This window comes from Phoca vitulina, unplaced genomic scaffold (assembly GCF_004348235.1).
Source record: "Phoca vitulina isolate PV1807 unplaced genomic scaffold, GSC_HSeal_1.0 scaffold91, whole genome shotgun sequence".
NCBI lineage: Eukaryota > Metazoa > Chordata > Mammalia > Carnivora > Phocidae > Phoca > Phoca vitulina.
In genome coordinates this window covers 1,366,246-1,386,155 of record NW_022589794.1, presented here as the reverse complement: position 1 = coordinate 1,386,155, position 19,910 = coordinate 1,366,246, and the positions used below count along the sequence as shown (strand labels likewise).

General features: G+C 43.6%; 1 protein-coding gene across 1 annotated transcript in view; it reads right to left on the bottom strand.

Moving 5' to 3' along the window:
- Positions 1-2,198: 2,198 nt before the first annotated feature.
- PIWIL1 (piwi like RNA-mediated gene silencing 1) overlaps positions 2,199-19,910 on the bottom strand; it is a 31,265-nt gene continuing 13,553 nt past the window's right edge. Inside the window, exons 9-20 of the mRNA XM_032396386.1 lie at positions 19,592-19,718; positions 19,293-19,410; positions 18,665-18,779; positions 17,387-17,574; positions 16,942-17,014; positions 15,356-15,556; positions 15,138-15,241; positions 14,206-14,276; positions 13,894-14,047; positions 4,912-5,037; positions 2,613-2,760; positions 2,199-2,466 (exon numbers count right to left, since the gene is read on the bottom strand). Coding sequence (XP_032252277.1) covers positions 2,350-2,466; positions 2,613-2,760; positions 4,912-5,037; positions 13,894-14,047; positions 14,206-14,276; positions 15,138-15,241; positions 15,356-15,556; positions 16,942-17,014; positions 17,387-17,574; positions 18,665-18,779; positions 19,293-19,410; positions 19,592-19,718 — 1,542 coding nt within the window. The 3' untranslated portion in view covers positions 2,199-2,349. The remainder of the gene's footprint in view (positions 2,467-2,612; positions 2,761-4,911; positions 5,038-13,893; positions 14,048-14,205; positions 14,277-15,137; positions 15,242-15,355; positions 15,557-16,941; positions 17,015-17,386; positions 17,575-18,664; positions 18,780-19,292; positions 19,411-19,591; positions 19,719-19,910) is intronic.

The window sequence follows — 19,910 nt, the reverse complement described above, 5'->3', positions numbered from 1 at the left end:
TGGGGCACAGCTGCAGAGCCCCCACCAAACCTCAGGGTCACCTCAGGGACTTCGGAGGCCGAGGGCTCGGGCTGGGAAGGAAGAGCCTTCTGGGACAGAACTCGTGCGCATTTCTCACTATTTCAGTCCGTTCTGCTCTGTTGCTTGAAAGCTCTGCAGCGGCCTCCGCATGGGCGCTCTGCTCGCTCTCGGGCCGGATGCCGCCACCACGGGCATCCAAGAGCTCACCGCCCCGTGCCGTCTTCTGGGTGTGGCCCCCCCGATGTTCCTGCAGGGAGCTGTTCCTTCACCCATGCCCACACGGGCACCCTACCACCTGCATGTGAGCCAGACTCGACCTATCCGGGTATCGCATCCCTCTGGTTCCAGGAGGTGGAGACCGCCAGGGTGCTCTTTCCAAGGGGGTGAGGTGGACACCTAAACCTAGACTCTGTGCCCATCAGTCAAAAACAACGAAGAAGGCAGAACCAAGAGAGAGCCCCCATACCCTCTCATCACTCTAGAGGTCTTCTCAGCTGGCATTTGCCCAAATTCCCAGAAAAACGATGTGGGACGTGTCTAAGGGACGGTTCGGCTGCTATCTTCCCAAGAAGTTCTGATTCTGCGTCTGGCACAGGCCCAGAGCTCACGGTTACTACAAAGCAAACGGGGTGATGTTGAACAGATTCAATCTGGGAACACCGCCTCAGAGGGAAGGAGCAAGTCAATCCATAACCCCTTTGGCTGAAACTAATTTGAGCAGGTTTTCTGTCCCTCACAGCCAAGTCTTTGACTTGAGTGAGGGTCTCTTGACTACTGCAACTTTTCCAGATTACATTTACCAATTCTTCATGGTTTTAAAGACATTAAAACCTTTACACTTTAAGAGCTAGTTAAAACCTGCTAGGAATGGCACTTCAAGGACTTAAAAGTTCCTGACTAACTCTACAAATCTGTACCTACAAAATACCCCAAGCCCATCTTCCACGGCTGCGGTAGACCTCCTCAAACCCCTTCCTTCTCAGCGGGATAGCCCCGAGCAACTTCCGTCACGGCATCTGGTCTCTGGCACTCTTCTGTTCCTTTTCTTCTCGTGTTTACAGCCAAGTAGGTTAAGGAACCTGGGCTAATAGCCAACGGCAATGTTAACAAGTTATTAGCTTGAAGAACTAAAAGGAAAATAAAACGGTTTTCATTCATGTTAATGAGTCTAAGTCCAAGAAGCCTTTATTTGATAAGACCCAGTATAATGATGCTAAGATGAGAGGGGTTTATGTTGGAGCACTAATGTGCACACGCATCACATTTACAAGCAATGCTTAAAGGGGTTCTCAAAGTACAGTTTTACTCATTAACTGCAAGCCAGCTCTTTGCAAAATTTCCTGAAAATTCCTACAACTCTGTCCATGTAAATAAGTGCGATCATCAACATCCCGACAACTTACAAACTACGGTCTCCATTCTTGTCCTAAATGCCGCAGCAGGCAGCTCCGGACACTGAACTTCAAAAGTGAGGCCAATTTAGCTTTTATAAATGGAACTGTATCCTTGTGACAGAGTACGCTCTCCAGCATTTAAAAAAATGCATTAAATGGAAAGAAAATGCATACGTTTTCAGTAAAAACAAACTACACTGTTAGTGAATAAGGTGAGAATCCAATTTTATTTTATAACAAGTAGAAGGATGTCCCCGTTGCAAACAAAATAAATAGTAACATTAATATAGATTATTGGCCTCTTTTGTCAAAGAGTCTTAAAATGTTTCTTTGGACAGAAATTTAAAACTTTTCAACCATCTTCTTTTAACCCCCATACCACCTAGCCCCAAAATGAAATAAAAAAATTAGCCTACTTCTCCATAGTCTCCTACCATTCCCGTACCTTGTACAGGTTATTCAATGGCAGCTTTTTATCTTTAAAATAGATCAGATACCCAAATAAAACCCTCCCTTACAGCTGTAGTGAGCTTCCCACTTTACACCTTTCTCTCCTTTAAATTAAAAATATTTCAAAAAGAAGATGAATTAATGTAGGTTTACAAAGTAGGACTTGCTCACTCCTGAACGTACTTTCAAGTAAATTCTCACTTTTCAAATAGTTTATAATACAAAGTACCTTATCCATTTTTTTTCAAAACAAAAAATTCTCAATGTATTTGAGAAGCCAACAAGATAAAATATAAAATTTTAATTTTTACCTATAAGCCAGTCACAGCAGCAATGCTACAAACGAGACTCCAAATCTCCTAATTCCCTTCCCAAGTTTCATATCTAGAAAGATAAACAGCTAAAAAAAAATAAAAGCTTAAAAAAAACCCCAAAGCTACGAGGTCAAACGAAGGAACGGCTGCACGTCGTCTCGTCCCGCGGGTCAGAGGTAGTAGAGACGGTTGGACAGGGACAGGTTGGGCTCCCTGTGGATGCTCTGGCCCACGAGGAAAGCCAGCTTGTGGGCGTACTGGCAAGGAGCAGGGACGCGGATGACGCCCTTGAGTGGAAGAAACACAGAGCTGTTACTCTCCTCCATCACTCCCCTCAGTATTCACTAGAAAAGCCTCTGAAAACAGAGCAACTCCTGTTCTGAAAAGCGAAGCTCACAGACGTGAGCCCAGGTCCCCAGGGAGACACACTTACTGGCCAGTTATAGTAGACGTGACACAGCTTGTACGTGAGCCTCTGAATGTGGTCTGGCTTCAGGCCACTGCTGTCGTAGATGACGTTATAGTGCGTGGGAGAAACACTGCCACTTCTCACTGCCTGGCTCACGATAAAAAAATCATACCTGGAATTCCAAGAGAAAAGCCACGTGGAAGGGAGGCTTATCTGTCTGAAAGCGGAAGTTCACACGGGTCCCGTTTCTTACAGTGAAAAGATCCCGTATTCTAATGGAAGCTAACCTCTTCAGAATGAAATGTGCTTCCTTCAAGTCCAGAACACTTGCTGCTCATGGACAATTCTGGAATGCCTGTGTGACGGAGGTTTCAGAAACCACTACTCCTTAGATTTTAAATACATGTCACTGATGCCCTAGGGCATTCAATATGTGCTCGGGCTGCCAGTCACAGTGGTATCCTCGAGCCACGCACGGCTAGCGGCCTGCACCCCGTAGGGTACGCTGGGGTGCACAGAGGTCCTGGAGGGCAGCAGCAGCGGGGAAAATTAGAGCAGCTCTTGTTTCAGGCACGGTCGTTCCCAAGATATGCTTTTACCACAGAACCTTCCCCCTCTTGCTGTTCCCACTGTTACTTAACAAAAACATACTTCACTTTAATCATTAAGGATGCAAAGCAGGTTCTCAGAGGACTTGAGAACCTCCAGGACAGAAAGAGAACTAGTGCAGGACCCAAATGGTAAAGCAGACACAAACAGGACTGCAAACAGAGGAACAGGACATCCGTTTTTCCCACTGTCTGGGTAGCAGGGAACACACTGATCCAGAGATACGGTCACCTGACCTAATAAAGCTATAAGGAAATTACCCGTGCAACTTGCTAGGTTCACTGAAACTAGACAAATCAGAACACCACGGTTGATCTACAACAGATTATTAGTGTTTTAGAAGCAGAAGGGTTTCAGACACACGAAACCACTTGCCCTAAAACTGCAGAGAACTCACAACAGAGTCGGAGTCCGAGTCTTAGCTCCCGGCTCGAGCACACTGGCGTCCAGAGTGCCGGCAGCTAACGGGACCGCAGCCCTAGAGGGGAGCTTCTCCGGACGCAGGGAGAGCCTCGGCAGCTAAGTTCTAAAGAGCATCTGGTAAGAAGTAATGAAATGTCCCCACACTTCATAACTCAACTTGGGTTCTACCCAGTCCGTTTCCATCAGCTGTCTCCAGGTCAACGCGAGCCCTGAGCTGCAGTGAGCAGACCAGGAGGAGTGTTAGTAGGGAGCGCAGTGGGGTCACTCGGACCGGTTAGGTCCTGCAGGAAAGGACTCACTGCATTAGTATCTCAGCCACTCTGTCTCCCTCAGCCGATTTCCCCCCCGAGTAGAATCCTTCCGAAGCACTGCCGTAACTAACACCTGCCTGAGAAAAACACAGAAATCCCAGATAACGCATCTCAACATGGAAATTCCCATTCCCTGTCGCTAACACAACTGATTCAAGAGAACTAAAAATCTGTACTATTGTTTATCTACATAAAGTTAGCGTAGTGAAGCCTCATTCACCCAAGGTCTGTGCAGGAAGGGCGTTCCACATTAGTAGCTTTGCACCGAAGCCCGCACTTTACCGATTAAAGCCGCCTTTTTAAAAGCTCCATCACACTGAAAAAGAGGAATGGTCCTAACAGTGCACTCTCCTGAGGATGGCGTTAACCCAGACTGACCGATGAGCCGCCACGTGCACGATTTACAGCACCTTAGACCTCACACCATAGAAGAGTTTGCGAGGAGCCAGCAAGCTTCAGCACCTGACAGCTGCACCCCTGGGTGCTAACAACATCACCCCGTGGCCCCCCTGTGCCCGTGGATGTCCTAGCTAGCTGGCTTTCCTATGGCAAAATGTAGCTCCGAGTTACATAAAAAGTTTTGTTTACTCAGAAGCCACTTTTCTTATCTGCAATTGTGTTTCAAATGCAACTTTTTGACCTCTGGACGACAACAAAGCATTTCAGATCTAAAAATATTTACTAGGGAACAAGAATCTGAGGATAAGGTTACATGTTAAAAACATACAAAAGCAATCTACAGCAGCAGTTCTTACCCTCTGTATGTATAATTAGTGCCACAGACAATAACCCTCTTCCCCCAAAGAACACTGCAGAGAAACCGGTTTACCATTTCAGACATGAACAAATCATAGGCTTTAGTAGTATCATGGGATCAAACTAATTGAAGACTTTAGTATTTATCAGAAAGAGAAGAAAGAATAAATGTGTTGAAGTTGATAAAGCAGAAAACAATCTTCATGTAACCGCACAGAACTTACCATTCTGGTCTGGTAACTTCTACATCAATAACCGTCCCAGGAAGTGGGTTCTGAAGTCTTCCTCCAGACTGAGCAAAAAATCTGGCGTTCACTCGTTTCTTCACCACAATTACTGTTAGTCTTGGGCTTAAAGGTGATGATGATGATGAATGTAATGACACTGAGTCTGTCATGCTTCCAGGCACCCAAATCATTCAGACATTCACATTCCCATCCTCCATTTAAACAGAAACCCCTCTCCCTCTCGAGGCAGAGTATCTGTCCAAGTTGTGAAAGGACACGCCACAGCTTGTAAGGACCTAGACAAGGACCAGGAGTCACTGGGGGTGGAGTAAAGGACAGCATGTGACGTGGGGTCATGCAAATGTTCCGTCAACAGACAAGCACACTGCTGGCCCGGCACACGGAAATGGTACATTCAGCATGCTTCGAAGCACACAATTTGGAACACTCCTCAGTGGGCATTTTCTACTAGGTGAAAAATAAGATCTGGAGTCTAAAATTGCTGGTAGGGAAGCTCACTTCAGCAGTGTCAAAGTCTAACCCAGCACTACTGGTTCACAAGGTATCAGGGCTCCCTGTCTCCCTCCCGGGGCCTAGTCACCCCTCAGCTCACCAACATGCTGGCAAGGGACACACCCTTTACATCCCCTCTGCACCCCACTGCCCAATGCCAGCCACTCTCCGGCTGGTTTCCCTATGCCCAGATGAAGCTCCCTTCCCCCGAGTGTCCAGCACTGCACCAGAAGCCATCTGCTGGCCCCTAACATGCCTTCTGGCGCTCTGGAGGGCAGCCCTTCAAGTGGCAGCACATGTGGGCTGGAATACGTTTTCACACCTTTTCTACCATCTCTGAAAGGTCCATTTCAAATCCAGTTCTTGAGCACACAGCTGCTCCGGAGTACGGGGACTGGCACACGAAGGCGCTCGCGAACCGTGCTGGTGTAACGTATTGGACATTTGAGAGACAGAGGACCATTACCAATCCCTCCATTTCTCCTGTGCCCTTTTCCCAACCAGAACATTAGTTCTCACAGAGCAGAAATACACTTGATTCCAAACTGTGGGACACAGAGAGCTTTACACGCAATGGGATCTAGAAAGTCTGGCTTGGGAAGGTCGTTCACAGTATGCTATCTGGACAAATGGTCAAAAAGACCTTGAAGTGGGAACTTCCATTTAACAATCAATCTCATTTTGCTCCTTCATGATAGTCAAATAAGCAAATCCAAAAGGGATAAGGGGAGTGATTTTACGTAAACAGAGGGTATTTGTAGAAATATCACCATCTACCCATGGAAGTCTAGTGCTGCCCAGTTTACTGCGGCTCTGGATGTAATAAAGCCAGTCTCAAGAACCAAAAGACAAAGTGGATTTGAGTCTTCTGACATCACAAGAAACTTACCAAATGTCAGGACAGAAAGGTCATAAGTATGAAGTGACGTTTTGATTTGTTCTTATATCAAATATCCTAAATCAGCTAATCCATTATGCATTTTAATAAAAAGTTAACATCAACATTTCAATTAAAAAAATACTGCGGTTCTAAGAATAATTACAAATATTTACATCCAAACTGCATTTCTTCAAAGTGAGAAATCATTCTTGGATATTATTTTACTTTCTACACAACTTTAAGTTTTTTCTAGACAAGTCATCTACCATTTATTGAGTGCTTACTGGGTACTGTATGAAATAATGAGTAGCGCTGGGATGAACCTAGCTCTGCTCCTGGGACACCCTCCACTTGATCACTAATCTCGGCGGTTACCAAGTACAGCACACTTCACAACGTGAAATCCACTTCCTGGGACAGCTGGTTATGCCTCCATCCATGCCACCACTTGAAAGCCCTTCCCTGCACCAATTTACCCGTTACTTCAATGGGAACCGGGCAGGTAGCCCCAGCAGGCACCCTAGGCTCAGGGCCGCACACTGAGTGTGAACAGGGGCCCTGTTCAGATACTCACTAGGGCTATCATCTCCTCTGCGAGAGCAGTTTCTGCCCAGGCTTCTGGGAACCAAACCCAAAGGACTCAACAAAGCAGCAGAGATGTAGGCTCCACCATGGCCACAGGGTGCTTTCCCCATATCCTAAATATTCAGCTCAAGGCTGGAAGATGAATGGACACTATGACCTCTACTCCTCACTTTTTAAAAAAAATTTTTATTTAAAGATTTTTATTTATTTGAGAGAGAGTGCACACAAGTGGTGGGGAGGAGCAGAGGGAGGGAAGAGCAGTGGGAGAGGGAGAAGCAGACTCCCCGCTGAGCAGGGAGCCCGACGCGGGACTCCATCCCAGGACCCTGAGATCATGACCTGAGCTGAAGGCAGACGCTTAATGACTGAGCCACCCAGGCGCCCCTACTCTTTACTTCTCGAAAATTTCCTCTCCTCTAGGTGTGAGGAAAAGGCCACTGAGGCTGGACGATGCTGAGGGTGAAAGTGGTAAAGGAAGAGGAGACAAGCAAGCAGCCGCCGCACTGGACACTCCCTGCCCCTACTGCCAGGCCACAGCCTACAGGGACGGCACTTCCAACTCCGAGAAACACACCCAATAAGGTTTACAAAATTTCAGAGACCAAAAGAAAATTAATACCATTATTTTTTAAAGATTTTATTTATTTATTTGAGAGAGAGAATGAGATAGAGAGCATGAGAGGGGGGAGGGTCAGAGGGAGAAGCAGACTCCCTGCTGAGCAGGGAGTCCAATGCGGGACTCGATCCCGGGACTCCAGGACCATGACCTGAGCCGAAGGCAGTCGCTTAACCAACTGAGCCACCCAGGCGCCCCAATACCATTATTTTAGTGAGAAAATACAAGCATTAGGATTTTTAAAGATAGAGGGGCCCCTGGGTGGCTCAGTCGTTAAGCTTCTGCCTTCGGCTCAGGTCATGATCCCAGGGTCCTGGGATCGAGCCCCGCATCGGCCTCCCTGCTCCACGGGAAGCCTGCTTCTCCCTCTCCCACTCCCCCCTGCTTGTGTTCCCTTTCTCGCTGTGTCTCTGTCAAATAAATAAATAAAAATTTTTAAAGACAGTAAAGAGCATTAACTTTCATTTCCAAGACACTAGAAAATGCTTATTAGCATTTTAATCTGAAACACAATTACTTCAAAAGAGATTAAAAAAACATCCCTGACTTCTCTGAGGACTTACTGGCAAAATAAACTCATTTTAAGAAATGTGCAGAATCTCAAAACCAATAAAAAGAGGTCAAACACTTCACATATAATGGTGAAGCTTGCAAATCTCAGACAAAGAGAAAATGCTGAAAGCAGCTCAGGACAGGAAGTTGGTAACCTCCCAGGGTAGAAACATTACACCGGCAGCAGACCTATCCACAGAGACCTGGCAGGCCAGAAAGGGCTGGCATGATATATACAGGGTACTAAACGAGAAAAATACGCAGCCAAGAATACTTTATCCAGCAAGGCTGTCATTCAGAATAGAAAGAGAGATAAAGAGCTTCCAGGGCAAACAGAAACTAAAGAATTTGTGATCACTAAACCAGCCCTGCGAGAAATATTAAAGGGGATCCTTTAAGCAAAGAGAGAGCCCCAAAATAACGAAGACCAGAAAGGAACAAAGACCATACACAAAAACAGGGACTTTACAGGTAATAGCAAGGGCACTAAATTACTGTCTTTCAATAGTTACTCTGAACGTAAATGGGCTAAATCAATGCCCCAACCAAAAGACACAGGGTTTCAGATTGGATAAAAAAGAAAGACCCATCAATATGCTGTCTGCAAGAGACTCATTTTAGACCCAAAGACACCTCCACATTGAAAGTGATGGGGTGGAGAACCAATTACCACGTTAATGGACATCAAAAGAAATCTTGGGTAGCAATCCTCATATCAGACAAATTAGATTTTAAACCAAAGACTGCTGTAAGGGATGAAGAGGGACACTATATCCTACTTAAAGGGTCTATCCAATAAGAAGATCTAACAATTACAAATACATATGCCCCCAACATGGGAGCAGCCAATTACATAAACCAATTCATAACCAAATTAAAGAAACACATTGACAATAATACAATAATAGGAGGGGACTTTAACACCCCACTCATGGCAATGGACAGATCATCTAAGCAGAAGATCAATAAGGAAACAAGGGCTCTGAATGACACACTGGACCAGATGGACTTCACAGATATATTCAGAGCATCCCATCCTAAAGCAACAGACTATGCATTCTTCTCGAATGCACATGAAACATTCTCCAGAGCAGATCACATACTTGGTCACAAATCAGGTCTCAACCAGTACCAAAACACTGGGGTTATTCCCTGCATGTTTTCAGATCACAATGCTTTGAAACTGGAACTCAATCACAAGAGGAAATTTGGAAGGAACTCAAATAGTTGAAGGTTAAAGAGCATCCTACTAAAGATGATTGGGTGAACACAGGAAATTAAAAAAGAATTAAAAAGATTCATGGAAACAAATGAGAATGAAAACACAACTGTCCAAAACCTTTGGGATGCAGCAAAGGTGGTCCAAAGAGGGAAGTATATAGCAATACAAGCGTTTCTCAAGAAAATAAAAAAAGTCTCAAATATACAACCTAACCTTACTCCTAAAGGAGCTGGAGAAAGAATAGCAAATAAATCCTAAACCAAGCAGGAGATGAGAAATAATAAAGATTAGAGCAGAAATTAATGAAATAAAAACCAGAAGAACAGTAGAATAGATCAACAAAACTAGGAGTTGGTTCTTTGAAAGAATTAATAAGATTGATTAACCCCTAGCCAGACTTATCAAAAATAAAAGAGAAAGAACCCAAATAAAATCATGAATGAAAGAGATCACAACCAACACCCAAAGAAATACAATTATAAGAACATATCATGAGCAACTATATGCCAACCAATTAGGCAACCTAGAAGAAATAGATGCATTCCTAGCAACATATAAACTATCAAAACTGAACCAGGAAGAAATAGAAAACCTGAACAGACCCATAACCAGCAAGGAAATTCAATCAGTAATCAAAAATCTCCCAACAAACAAGATCCCAGGGCCAGATGGCTTCCCAGGGGAATTCTACCAAACATTTAAAGAAGAATTAATACCTATTCTTCCAAAGCAGTTTCAAAAAAATAGAAATGAAAGGAAAACTTCCAAATTCTTTCTATGAGGCTAGGACTACCTTGAGCCCAAAACCAGATAAAGATCCCACTGAAAAGGAGAATTACAGACCAATATCTCTGATGAACATGGATGCAAAAATTCTCATTAAGATATTAGCCAATAGGATCCAACAGGACATTAAAAGAATTATTCACCACGACCAAGTGGGATCTATTCCTGAGCTGCAAGGATGGTTCAATACCCACAAATCAATCAAATACACTACATAAATAAAAGAAAGGACAAGAACCGTATGATCCTCTCAATAGATGCAGAAAAAGCATCTGGCAAAGTACAACATTCTTTCTTGATTAAAACTGCACAGTGTAGGGATAGAAGGAACATACCTCAATATCATAAAAGCCATCTACAAAAAAGCACACAGTGAGTATCATTCTCAATGGGGGAAAGCTGAGCGCCTTCTTAACCTTCCCTTAACCCTTCCTTAACCTTCCCTTAAAATCAGGAACACAACAAAGATGTCCACTCTCACCACTATTGTTCAACATAGTACTAGAAGTCCTAGCCTCAGCAATCAGACAATAAAAAGAAATAAAAGGCATCTGAATCGGCAAAGAAGTCCTCAAACTCTCACTCTTCACAGATGACATGATACTCTATGTGGAAAACCCAAAAGACCCCATCCCAAAATTGCTGTAACTCATATAGGAATTCAGCATCAGGATATAAAATCAATGCACAGAAATCAGTTGCATTTCTATCCACTAACAATGAGACAGAAGAAAGAGAAATTAAGGAATTGATCCTGTTTACAACTGCACCAGAAACCATAAGATACCTAGGAATAAACCAAAGAGGCAAAGGATCTGTCCCCAGAAAACTATAGAACACTCATGAAATAAATTGAGGAAGACCCAAAGAAATGGAAAATTGTTCCATGCTCATGGAGTGGAAGAACAAATACTGTGAAGATGTCAATGCTACCTAGAGCAATCTACACATTCAATGCAATCCCTATCAAAATACCATCCACTTTTTTTTCAAAGAAATGGAACAAATAACTCTAAAATTTGTATGGAACCAGAAAAGACCCCGAATAGCCAGAGGAAGGTTGAAAAAGAAAACCTAAGCTGGTGGCATCACAATGCTGGACTTCAAGCTATATTTCAAAGCTGTGATCATGAAGACAGTATGGTACTGGCACAAAACAGACACACAGATCAATGGAACAGAATAGAGAGCCCAGAAATGGACCCTCAACTCTATGGTCAACTAATCTTCCACAAACCAGGAAAGAATGTCCAATGGAAAACAGTCTCTTCAATAAATGGTGTTGGGAAAATCGGGACAGCCACATGCAGAAGAATGAAACTGGGCCATTTCCTTACACCACACACAAAAATAGACTCAAAATGGATGAAAGACCTCAGTGTGAGACAGGAGTCCATCAAAATCCTAGAGGAGAACACAGGCAGCAACCTCTGAGACCTCGGCCACAGCAACTTCTGGCTAGACATGTCTCCAAAGACAAGGGAAACAACAAAGGCAAAAATGAACTACTGGGACTTCATCAAGATAAAAAGCTTTTGCACAGCAAAGGAGTCTACAAAACTAAAAGGCAATTGACAGAATGGGAGAAGATATTTGCAAATGTCTTATCAGGTAAAGGGCTAGTATCCAAAATCTATAAAGAACTTATCAAGCTCAACACCCAAAGAACAAATACTCCAGTCAAGAAATGGGCAGAAGCCATGAAGAGACATTTCTGCAAAGACGACATCCAAATGGCCAACAGACACATGAAGAAATGCTCAACATCACTCGGCATCAGGGAAATCCAAATCAAAACCACAATGAGATACCACCTTACACCACTCAGAATGGCTAAAATTCACCACTCAGAAAAAGACAGATGGTGGTGAGGATGTGGAGAAAGGGGAACCCTCTTACATTCACTGTTGGTGGGAATGCAAGCTGGTGCAGCCACTCTGGAAAACAGTACGGAGGTTCCTCAAAAAGTTGAAAACAGAGCTACCCGATGACCCAGCAATTGCACTACTGGGTATTTATCCCAAAGATACAGATGTAGTGATCCGAAGGGGCACCTGCACCCCAATGTTCATAGCAGCAATGTCCACAACAGTCAAACTGTAGAAAGAGCCCAGATGTCCATTGACAGATGAATGAATAAAGATGATGTGGTATGTGTATATATATATATATACACACACACACACATATATATATACATATACATAATGGAATATCACTCAGCCATCAAAAAATGAAATCTTGCCATTTGCAAAGATGTGAATGGAAATAGAAGATACTACGCTAAGCAAAATAAGTCAATAAGAGAAAAACAATTATATGATTTTACTCATGGGGCATTTGAGAAGCAAAATAGAGGAGCATGGGGGAAGGGAGGGAAAAATAAGATGAAAATAAAAAGGGAAGCAGACCACAAGAGACTTAACTCTAGGAAACTGAGGGTTGCTGGGGGGGGGGGGATGGGGCAACTGGGTGAGATGGGCATTAAGGAGGGCACTGGGTGTTGTATGCCAAGTGATGAATCACTAAATTCTACCTCTAAAAACTAATAAATATACTACATGTTAAGTGAATTTAAATAAATTTTAAGTAAACATTAAGTTTTAATTGATGTATCAATTAAAAATAAAAAAAAATGTGTAGAATCAACACCTAGAATCTGGCCACAGAAGACCTGGAAGTGCCCTCCAATTCAGCTAGAAATAAGAAGCAAGATCTTAATGCCTGCCCCACAGGTCAGTAAATCACCCTGAGCCCAAATATAGTCAGTCAATGGGTTTCAAAATAGCTCATTTCTACAACAATACCAAATGCTGGCTAAAAAGGTCTGACAATGATAACCAGTGTTGCAAAATATGCATGTGCTAGCACACAAACAGGCCTCTCGGATTTCCTGAGTATCCTTAAAAATCAGATTCACACATCTTTATGATGCATTAATAAGCTTTTTTTTAAAGATTTTTATTTAATTATTAGGGAGAGACAGCGGGAGAGGGAACACAAGCAGGGGGAGTGGGAGAGGGAGAAGCAGGCTTCCCGCCGAGCAGGGAGCCCGACGCAGGGCTCGATCCCAGGACCCTGGGATCATGACCTGAGCCGAAGGCAGACGCTTAACCGACTGAGCCACCCAGGCACCCCGCATTAATAAGCTCTTAATACAACAGTCCCTGATCTCAGCCTGCTCACAATCTGATAGAGCAGCAAAATGTAACTTACTGGAACAGCAGTCTGGAGTTGGTACGCACTGTCACTGCCCAATGGCACAGACGAGGAGGTCTGTAGGAAAGTGGAGGAGGACGGACCCCAGTACGGGTTTAGGGGCGCCAAGCACACCACCCTTGCATGTGCACACCGTCCAAAAGGAGAAGTAACAACATCTCCTAGGAGACTAAACACATGCCAACCATCTTACCTAGATCAAGTACCAGTCAAGTTCACAAAGAAATCAAATAGGTATTCATTATACCAAGAAACTGAGAAAGAGTAAATTAAGATGGCTTGGAATTTATTCTAATAACCAATTCCGTGGATGCCTATATAGTTACTAGAATTCTCAGATGCCCACATGTCAAGGCTTTAGGTGTGAAAGATGGCAGGCAGAGAATTAGCAGAAGTGTCTTCATGTGTCTTTCCACTCTTTGAAGGGAGGGACCCTCTACGTGACCATTCTGCATGTCCAGCCCCTCCCCCTTCCACACCCTCCAGCCTCGCTACACCCCTGAGGTTATTAGGCTCTCACTTACCTTTGCATTCGGGAACACTAATTTCAAAGATAAAAAGGTATAATTTTATAAAGAGAAAATGCTTTACAGTTTGCATGCTTACTTGTAACCTCTACCAACGGATTTCAGGCAATCCAAAAACTGTGGTACTTCGTAGTTAACCAGTGTTTTCAGCTGACCATCTCCTACACCATCCCGATACACGATAATTCGACTAGGCATGTATTCATTGCAGCTATTCCAAGCCCTCAGAGCAGCTGAAAGCAAGCCAGAAAAGTTTTAAATCAATTAACACAGAATAAAAACGGTGTGTTGCTATCAAATTCTGCCCAGAATTTCAACAACATAACTTGAGGATAATTTCCTGAAGACCCCAGTTCAGAGACTAGGAATGGAAACACTATAGAAGACTAACCTTGCAAGCAGACTTTGAGCCCATCTACAAGCTCTTGTCCTCGATCTTGAAATACACAGCGAGAGAACCAGCTGTTCAGAGAGACAAGGACGAGGGTGAGAACGGTACTGTCTACAAGTTGTTCCTTCTGAAGCACTTCGCATTTATTTCCTCTCAGCAGCTTGTAATGTTTAACCCTTCTCAAGATACCTGCTAACATTTCCAATACTTTATGAAATCTAAACAGAACAAGACACTCATAACAGCACAAAAGCAGCTTTCTTTTATTATAAATCAATACTATAATTCCCTTGCTGAGGAAAAAATAAAATTTAAACTATAATACCCAGAGACAGCTCGTAGGCTTACACCTTAGTACACATAAGGAGCCCACTTCCTGCTCTGCTCTTTAGAAGACATTTATTACAGATTCCACGCTTGTGAAAGATATAAGACCTAGAGAAACACACCCATTAGCAACATGCACATGCCAATATACCTTTAATTTCCATCCTTTCCTATTCTTGAAAATTCTCTTAGTTCTAAGAAAAACACTGAAAAGTAATGATGTATGCTGAAACACAAGTGACTGGGTAAACTGAAGTGGATTTTCCAAAGTAAGGTTAACACAAAAACTTTAAAGTACATTTCAGCAGTCAAAAAAAATTATTAAAGAAGTTTCAGGGATGGTTGCATTTAATGAGATACACCCTCCCCCAAACAGAAATGGTCATAAAATAGCCTGAAATGCAATCTGACTACTATAGATTAAGGGCCAATGAATAAAGTCGAAAACAGCAGGGTAGCTAACTTCTTTTACTTCCCTAGCTTTCTTGCTTATCTAATATAAGAAGTCGACGGGTTGTAAAGAAAGGAGGAACACAACCCCAAACCTCGCGCCTTGCAGACCCCCAGAACATCGGCCCTGCACGCCCACCCGCTCCTGCACTCACCGGGTCATCCCTTCATTGATACTTGCAACAAATCCTGCAATTGACCTCCGTCCAGCTGTGGTATCGTGGTAACAGTCAATGCCAACTATCATCGCCAGCTTTAGCTTTAACAAAAATACTGTAGTTTTAGATACAACAGAATACCAGCAGTATTTAGAAAGCAAATCCATTTTTCTCAGACAATGAAAACTTTTATGTACCAGTTAAATCAAACTTACAGGCATATCAACCCTCCAGAGCTCCCCTCCCATCTTGCAATTCATCTGCAGGGCGATCTTGGTAGCAATGGCCATGACTGTCTGCTGCTTGCCAAGAGTCCGGGCCACCACACACTGACTCGGAGTAGGGCAATCTGTACACAAGTATTTTTTAATAGCATCGTATTTGTCTTTCCGATTACTCGACAACAGACAGACAACCTGAAACCAAAAGAATGTTCTCATTACAAAGAATCAGGAAGCTGATGAAGCTCAAGGAAGAGAACGGAGGCAAGCCTGCCCACTGGGCATAAAGGTCAGACACGGTCCGTGCCGCAGAGCTGACAAGCAGCACGACCACTGCTGGGTACTGCCCACTCCACTCACCCAGCGACAGAAGCCAATAAATGGAAAGAAACCATGTGAAGCTGATGACTCAAAACTGAGAATTTAGTTAAATATGCTCTAGTACCGCTTGGAATAACTTAGAGATAGGAAATAGGGCAAAACTAGTGATAACCTACAGGTGGACAAACAGAAGATCTTCTACCATGCTCACAGTTCTCATCTACTGATGACCCACCTAGGCTCATGGCTTTTTCACTTTTAAAGCTCTGGCTTGAGACCCTGATCCCACTATGAAACTTCCCAGTCCATGGGACAGGTCTGGGGACCAGAGTGCCTCACCTAAACACACTCCTGCCGGACATGGGAAGATGTCAGTCAAAGAGCACAGACTTCCAGGTCTGAACTGAGGAGGCTCTGGGGATCTACTGCGCAGTCAACAATGCTGAGCTGTGCACTTGAGGGGGGCTCAAGCTAGATCTGAAATGTTCCGGGTACAAAACAAGTCAACCTGTAATTTATGTGAGCTGACGGAGGAGGGAGCTGGCCCTGCTGTGATAATCACTCTGCCACATACACACGCAGCAAAGGATCCCACTGCACACCTTCAACTCCTAGTGCTGTGCGTCCACCATTAGATCTCAAACGCTGGAAATCAAACAATTCCTGCCCAATCCAAGTTTGTGTTTAGAGCTGACTCATTGCTGTGTTCTCCGATTTACACTCCCAGATTCTTCCCTCTTTTCTCTCGCCCCCAACAAAGCCACTTTGCCATCCCAGGTGTCATTACTGCAGACAATGTACTAGTGCGCTGCCTGCGGCGTTTAAGTAGGAGACGAAGGGCTGGAAAGCGAACAGATTAGTTGAAGCCAATTTACTTCTTAGCTTTAAAGCAACGCACATGTGTCGTTTATCATTCCATCTGTCTTGGCCACCTCCTTACTTACCCGGTAGTGCGTGTGCCGACCAACTACATACTAACTCCTACTTGTGCGCCTATTCCCCACGGAATTTCATGGAACTAAAGCCTTGGAATCCAAATACCTCTCAGATGGCTCTGTGCTCCCAGCCCTCCTTCACCAACTGCAGCCACACAACTGGGGCCAGCGTTAACAGCGCCACCTTACGGAGGTGAGGTCCGTATTTTCTGTGACCAGGTTGTGAACCGAATTACAGCATTTCAAACTCCAATTCTAAGATTTACAAATGCACTTTTTAAAACAAGTCATTCCAGGACAACTGCCCATGTATCAGTTACTTACTATCTGGGTATCTGATGTGACCTTCTGCTGTAAGACTCTCAAATAGGCTTCAGTTCGATCATCCACTTCAATCCTAGAATGGAAATTCATTATCCAACATTCAGAAAAAGTAATGAAAAATGTACCATGCATAAACAATTTCCCATAGATTATCACACACGAAACACTTCTGTATAAAATAGAAAATAAAAACAAGAGTGGCCATGTAGGCAAAAGGTTGTTTCTAACGCAAACAGCAAAAGAAATAATCTGAGAAACAGTATTGCTTGTTTTCTCCCCATTTTCAGATACTAAAATACATTTCTACATCCCAATGACAGGGAACTGTATCAGATCTTTAAACAATCTAGTTAATGTGTTTAACATTTTTATCACTTTGGCGTTCCCACACCCTCCAAATGACTACTAATCAATTTTCAGAGTAGAAATGACTTGATAAACTTACATTATTGCTTTTTTCATTTGTATGCCCATGGCTGGTGTAACTTTAAATAGATTTTGTATCAATGAATTGGCTGCTTCATAATTTCTTCGAGTATAGATCAACAGCCAGTTATCTAGCGGCTTAACACTAATTAATGGTGCACCTCTTGTTTCTTTTGACCAATCTGCAAATTGTGGATTGTAATCAAACTAGAAGAAAGTTCAGAGACACTGTGAATTCCGCTGTATGTTCTCAGTGACAAAGCCAACAAGTCTGTAACAAGTCTACCGTGGCATTCTGACCCTTAGGGCACTACTCTTCCATTTGGACTCTAGGGACAGACAAAATGCCCCAGCGGGGGAGAAAGGTACAGAAGTGTGTCCGAGGATGATGGGACCCTGTCACAGCTGGTACACAAGTGCTTCTCACGCCAGGCCCTCCCCTCGGTGCTTCCTGCGCTCTCCTTCATCTTCTAAGTGACAAGGACAGGCGTTACGTCCCTTGTGATAAAGATACAAAACAAACACGGCTTGGAAAGTTAGGCAACTTGATGGAGGTGCTGGGTACTGAAAGCAAGCAAGGCAGGAAGCTAACCAGCTCGAAGCCCTGTGACGTGGTGCGGGTTCTCACAGAGGAAACCCCCAGTGCTTCTGCCGTGTCCTGCCCACCTCCCCCACACCCGCTGCACAGAGGTGTATACGCTGACCATTTCTACAGGAATAATAAACACAACTGCTGTTAGGACATTAAACTACATGGTTAGGCTGTTGTTCCTACAACACTTAGAAGGCAGAAGGGCAGTTTTCTATAAAAGGATTTTTAAAGTTCTGGCACTTGCAGTGCTGCCATTACACAAAAATATTTTTACAATCCTCGCTTCCCTTTTCTGAGAAGAAAACATAAAAGGCATCACAATATTTACTATATAACCCTACAAACAAATAGTCCAGGCAAAAATGAAGCCAAATAAATTGGAAGTTTTCTGATAAAAGATCACTTCAGCGGCAGATAAAATACCAACCCGATCACTTACAATTCTTCTATACCTTAATTTAAGTAATTCTGCTACGAGAAACAAATTAAGCCAGCCTTCAGTGAAGTCTCCCCGGTGCCTGCGAGGACCAAGCTACAAGGCTCCCCCATGCCCGCCTCCTTGCTCCCAGGAGTTGACAGAGTGGAGGTGGGAGGAGAGAAGAGAAGGTTAGGAACGCAGACTGCCATGTAACAGGGTTTTCCTGCTAAATTTACTGTGAACCAGACCCAAATCTGATGGGATTGACAACTGAAGAACTGCCTTACTGTTTTTCCACCTTGGTGAATCTTTTCTGCTTGCAAAATTCTTCCTGAGAAGGACAGTAAGTTGGAGTCAAAGCTCAAACCCCAGTCTCGAAGCTCCCTCTGAACATTATCATCTCTGTAAATTTAACATATTTACGTACCACTCAACATAAGCAAACACAGCAAAAACAGACACACGCAAACAGAGATCCACGCCAACCTATGATACATTTTCCTGTTTCTCTCAGGACTGAAATCCCAGAGAGAATGCCAAGAAAACAGGCTCTCCATTTCTCCCTCATCGTGTCTCTGTGTCTCTTCAGGATGGACTTTAACTTATAATTCTGATGCCCAAACTACCTTCCCTTCAAAGTAAACCCCTCTATGTTAAAGAGAGAAAATAAATTTGTCCAAAACATTTCACCTTCTGCTTTATTGCCTTTTGCTAATAGAACTAGAAAAGGCCACGGGCTACAGAGTTTAACTTTAATATTCCCTGACAAAGAGCAGGCTCACCTAGAAACACAAAGAACCCACCCCAAATACTGCAAATACAAAAGAAAAACAAAATGACTTTCTCTCACTCCCCCAACCCACAGAAAATAATACAAAACTGGATCCATGCCCCAGTGGGATGCAGAGGACTTACTTATGAATATAATCAATGAGTCTTCCCACTTCACGCTGCCTTTGTTCTGGAGTCAGTCTTGTATGAACAGCTAAGTCTTTCATCACATTAAAATCATTACGCATCTTATCAGTTAGACCTTCAAATAAAATGTTGAAAGGTGTATCACTAGACAAACAAGGATCACGTCTCAGTATTTGGAGTGCAAACTGGTGAAGAGTGAGGGAAAGTGCAAGGAGAGGAAGCAGCAGGAAGGGCTTTTCCAGGGGCTGGTGGGGCTCCTAGGAGAGACAGGGAAGGCAGCCCCACCGCAGCAGTACCTGTAAGATAGCAGAGTTCTGGAATGAGCATCGCAGGGCCTGGCAAGGTGCCACCAGGGCCTCGCCTTCTCTTTGGTTGACTGACCAGAACAGGTTGCTTCAAGTCGGTGATTTCTTGGTTGTATTGCTAGTTAAGAAAAGAAGGTATCACTGTTCATGTAAATGTCTTTAGTAATAGATCAGTGGACCAAGAAAAAGCGATTTTTTTTTAAATTGAGAATTGATGCCAATAGCAAAGCTGGTATCAGTATCCAAGTAAAGCTTCAAAAGTGCATCTTTAATCCTACTAGAATAGCTTGTGATTTATAGGTGTTACTGA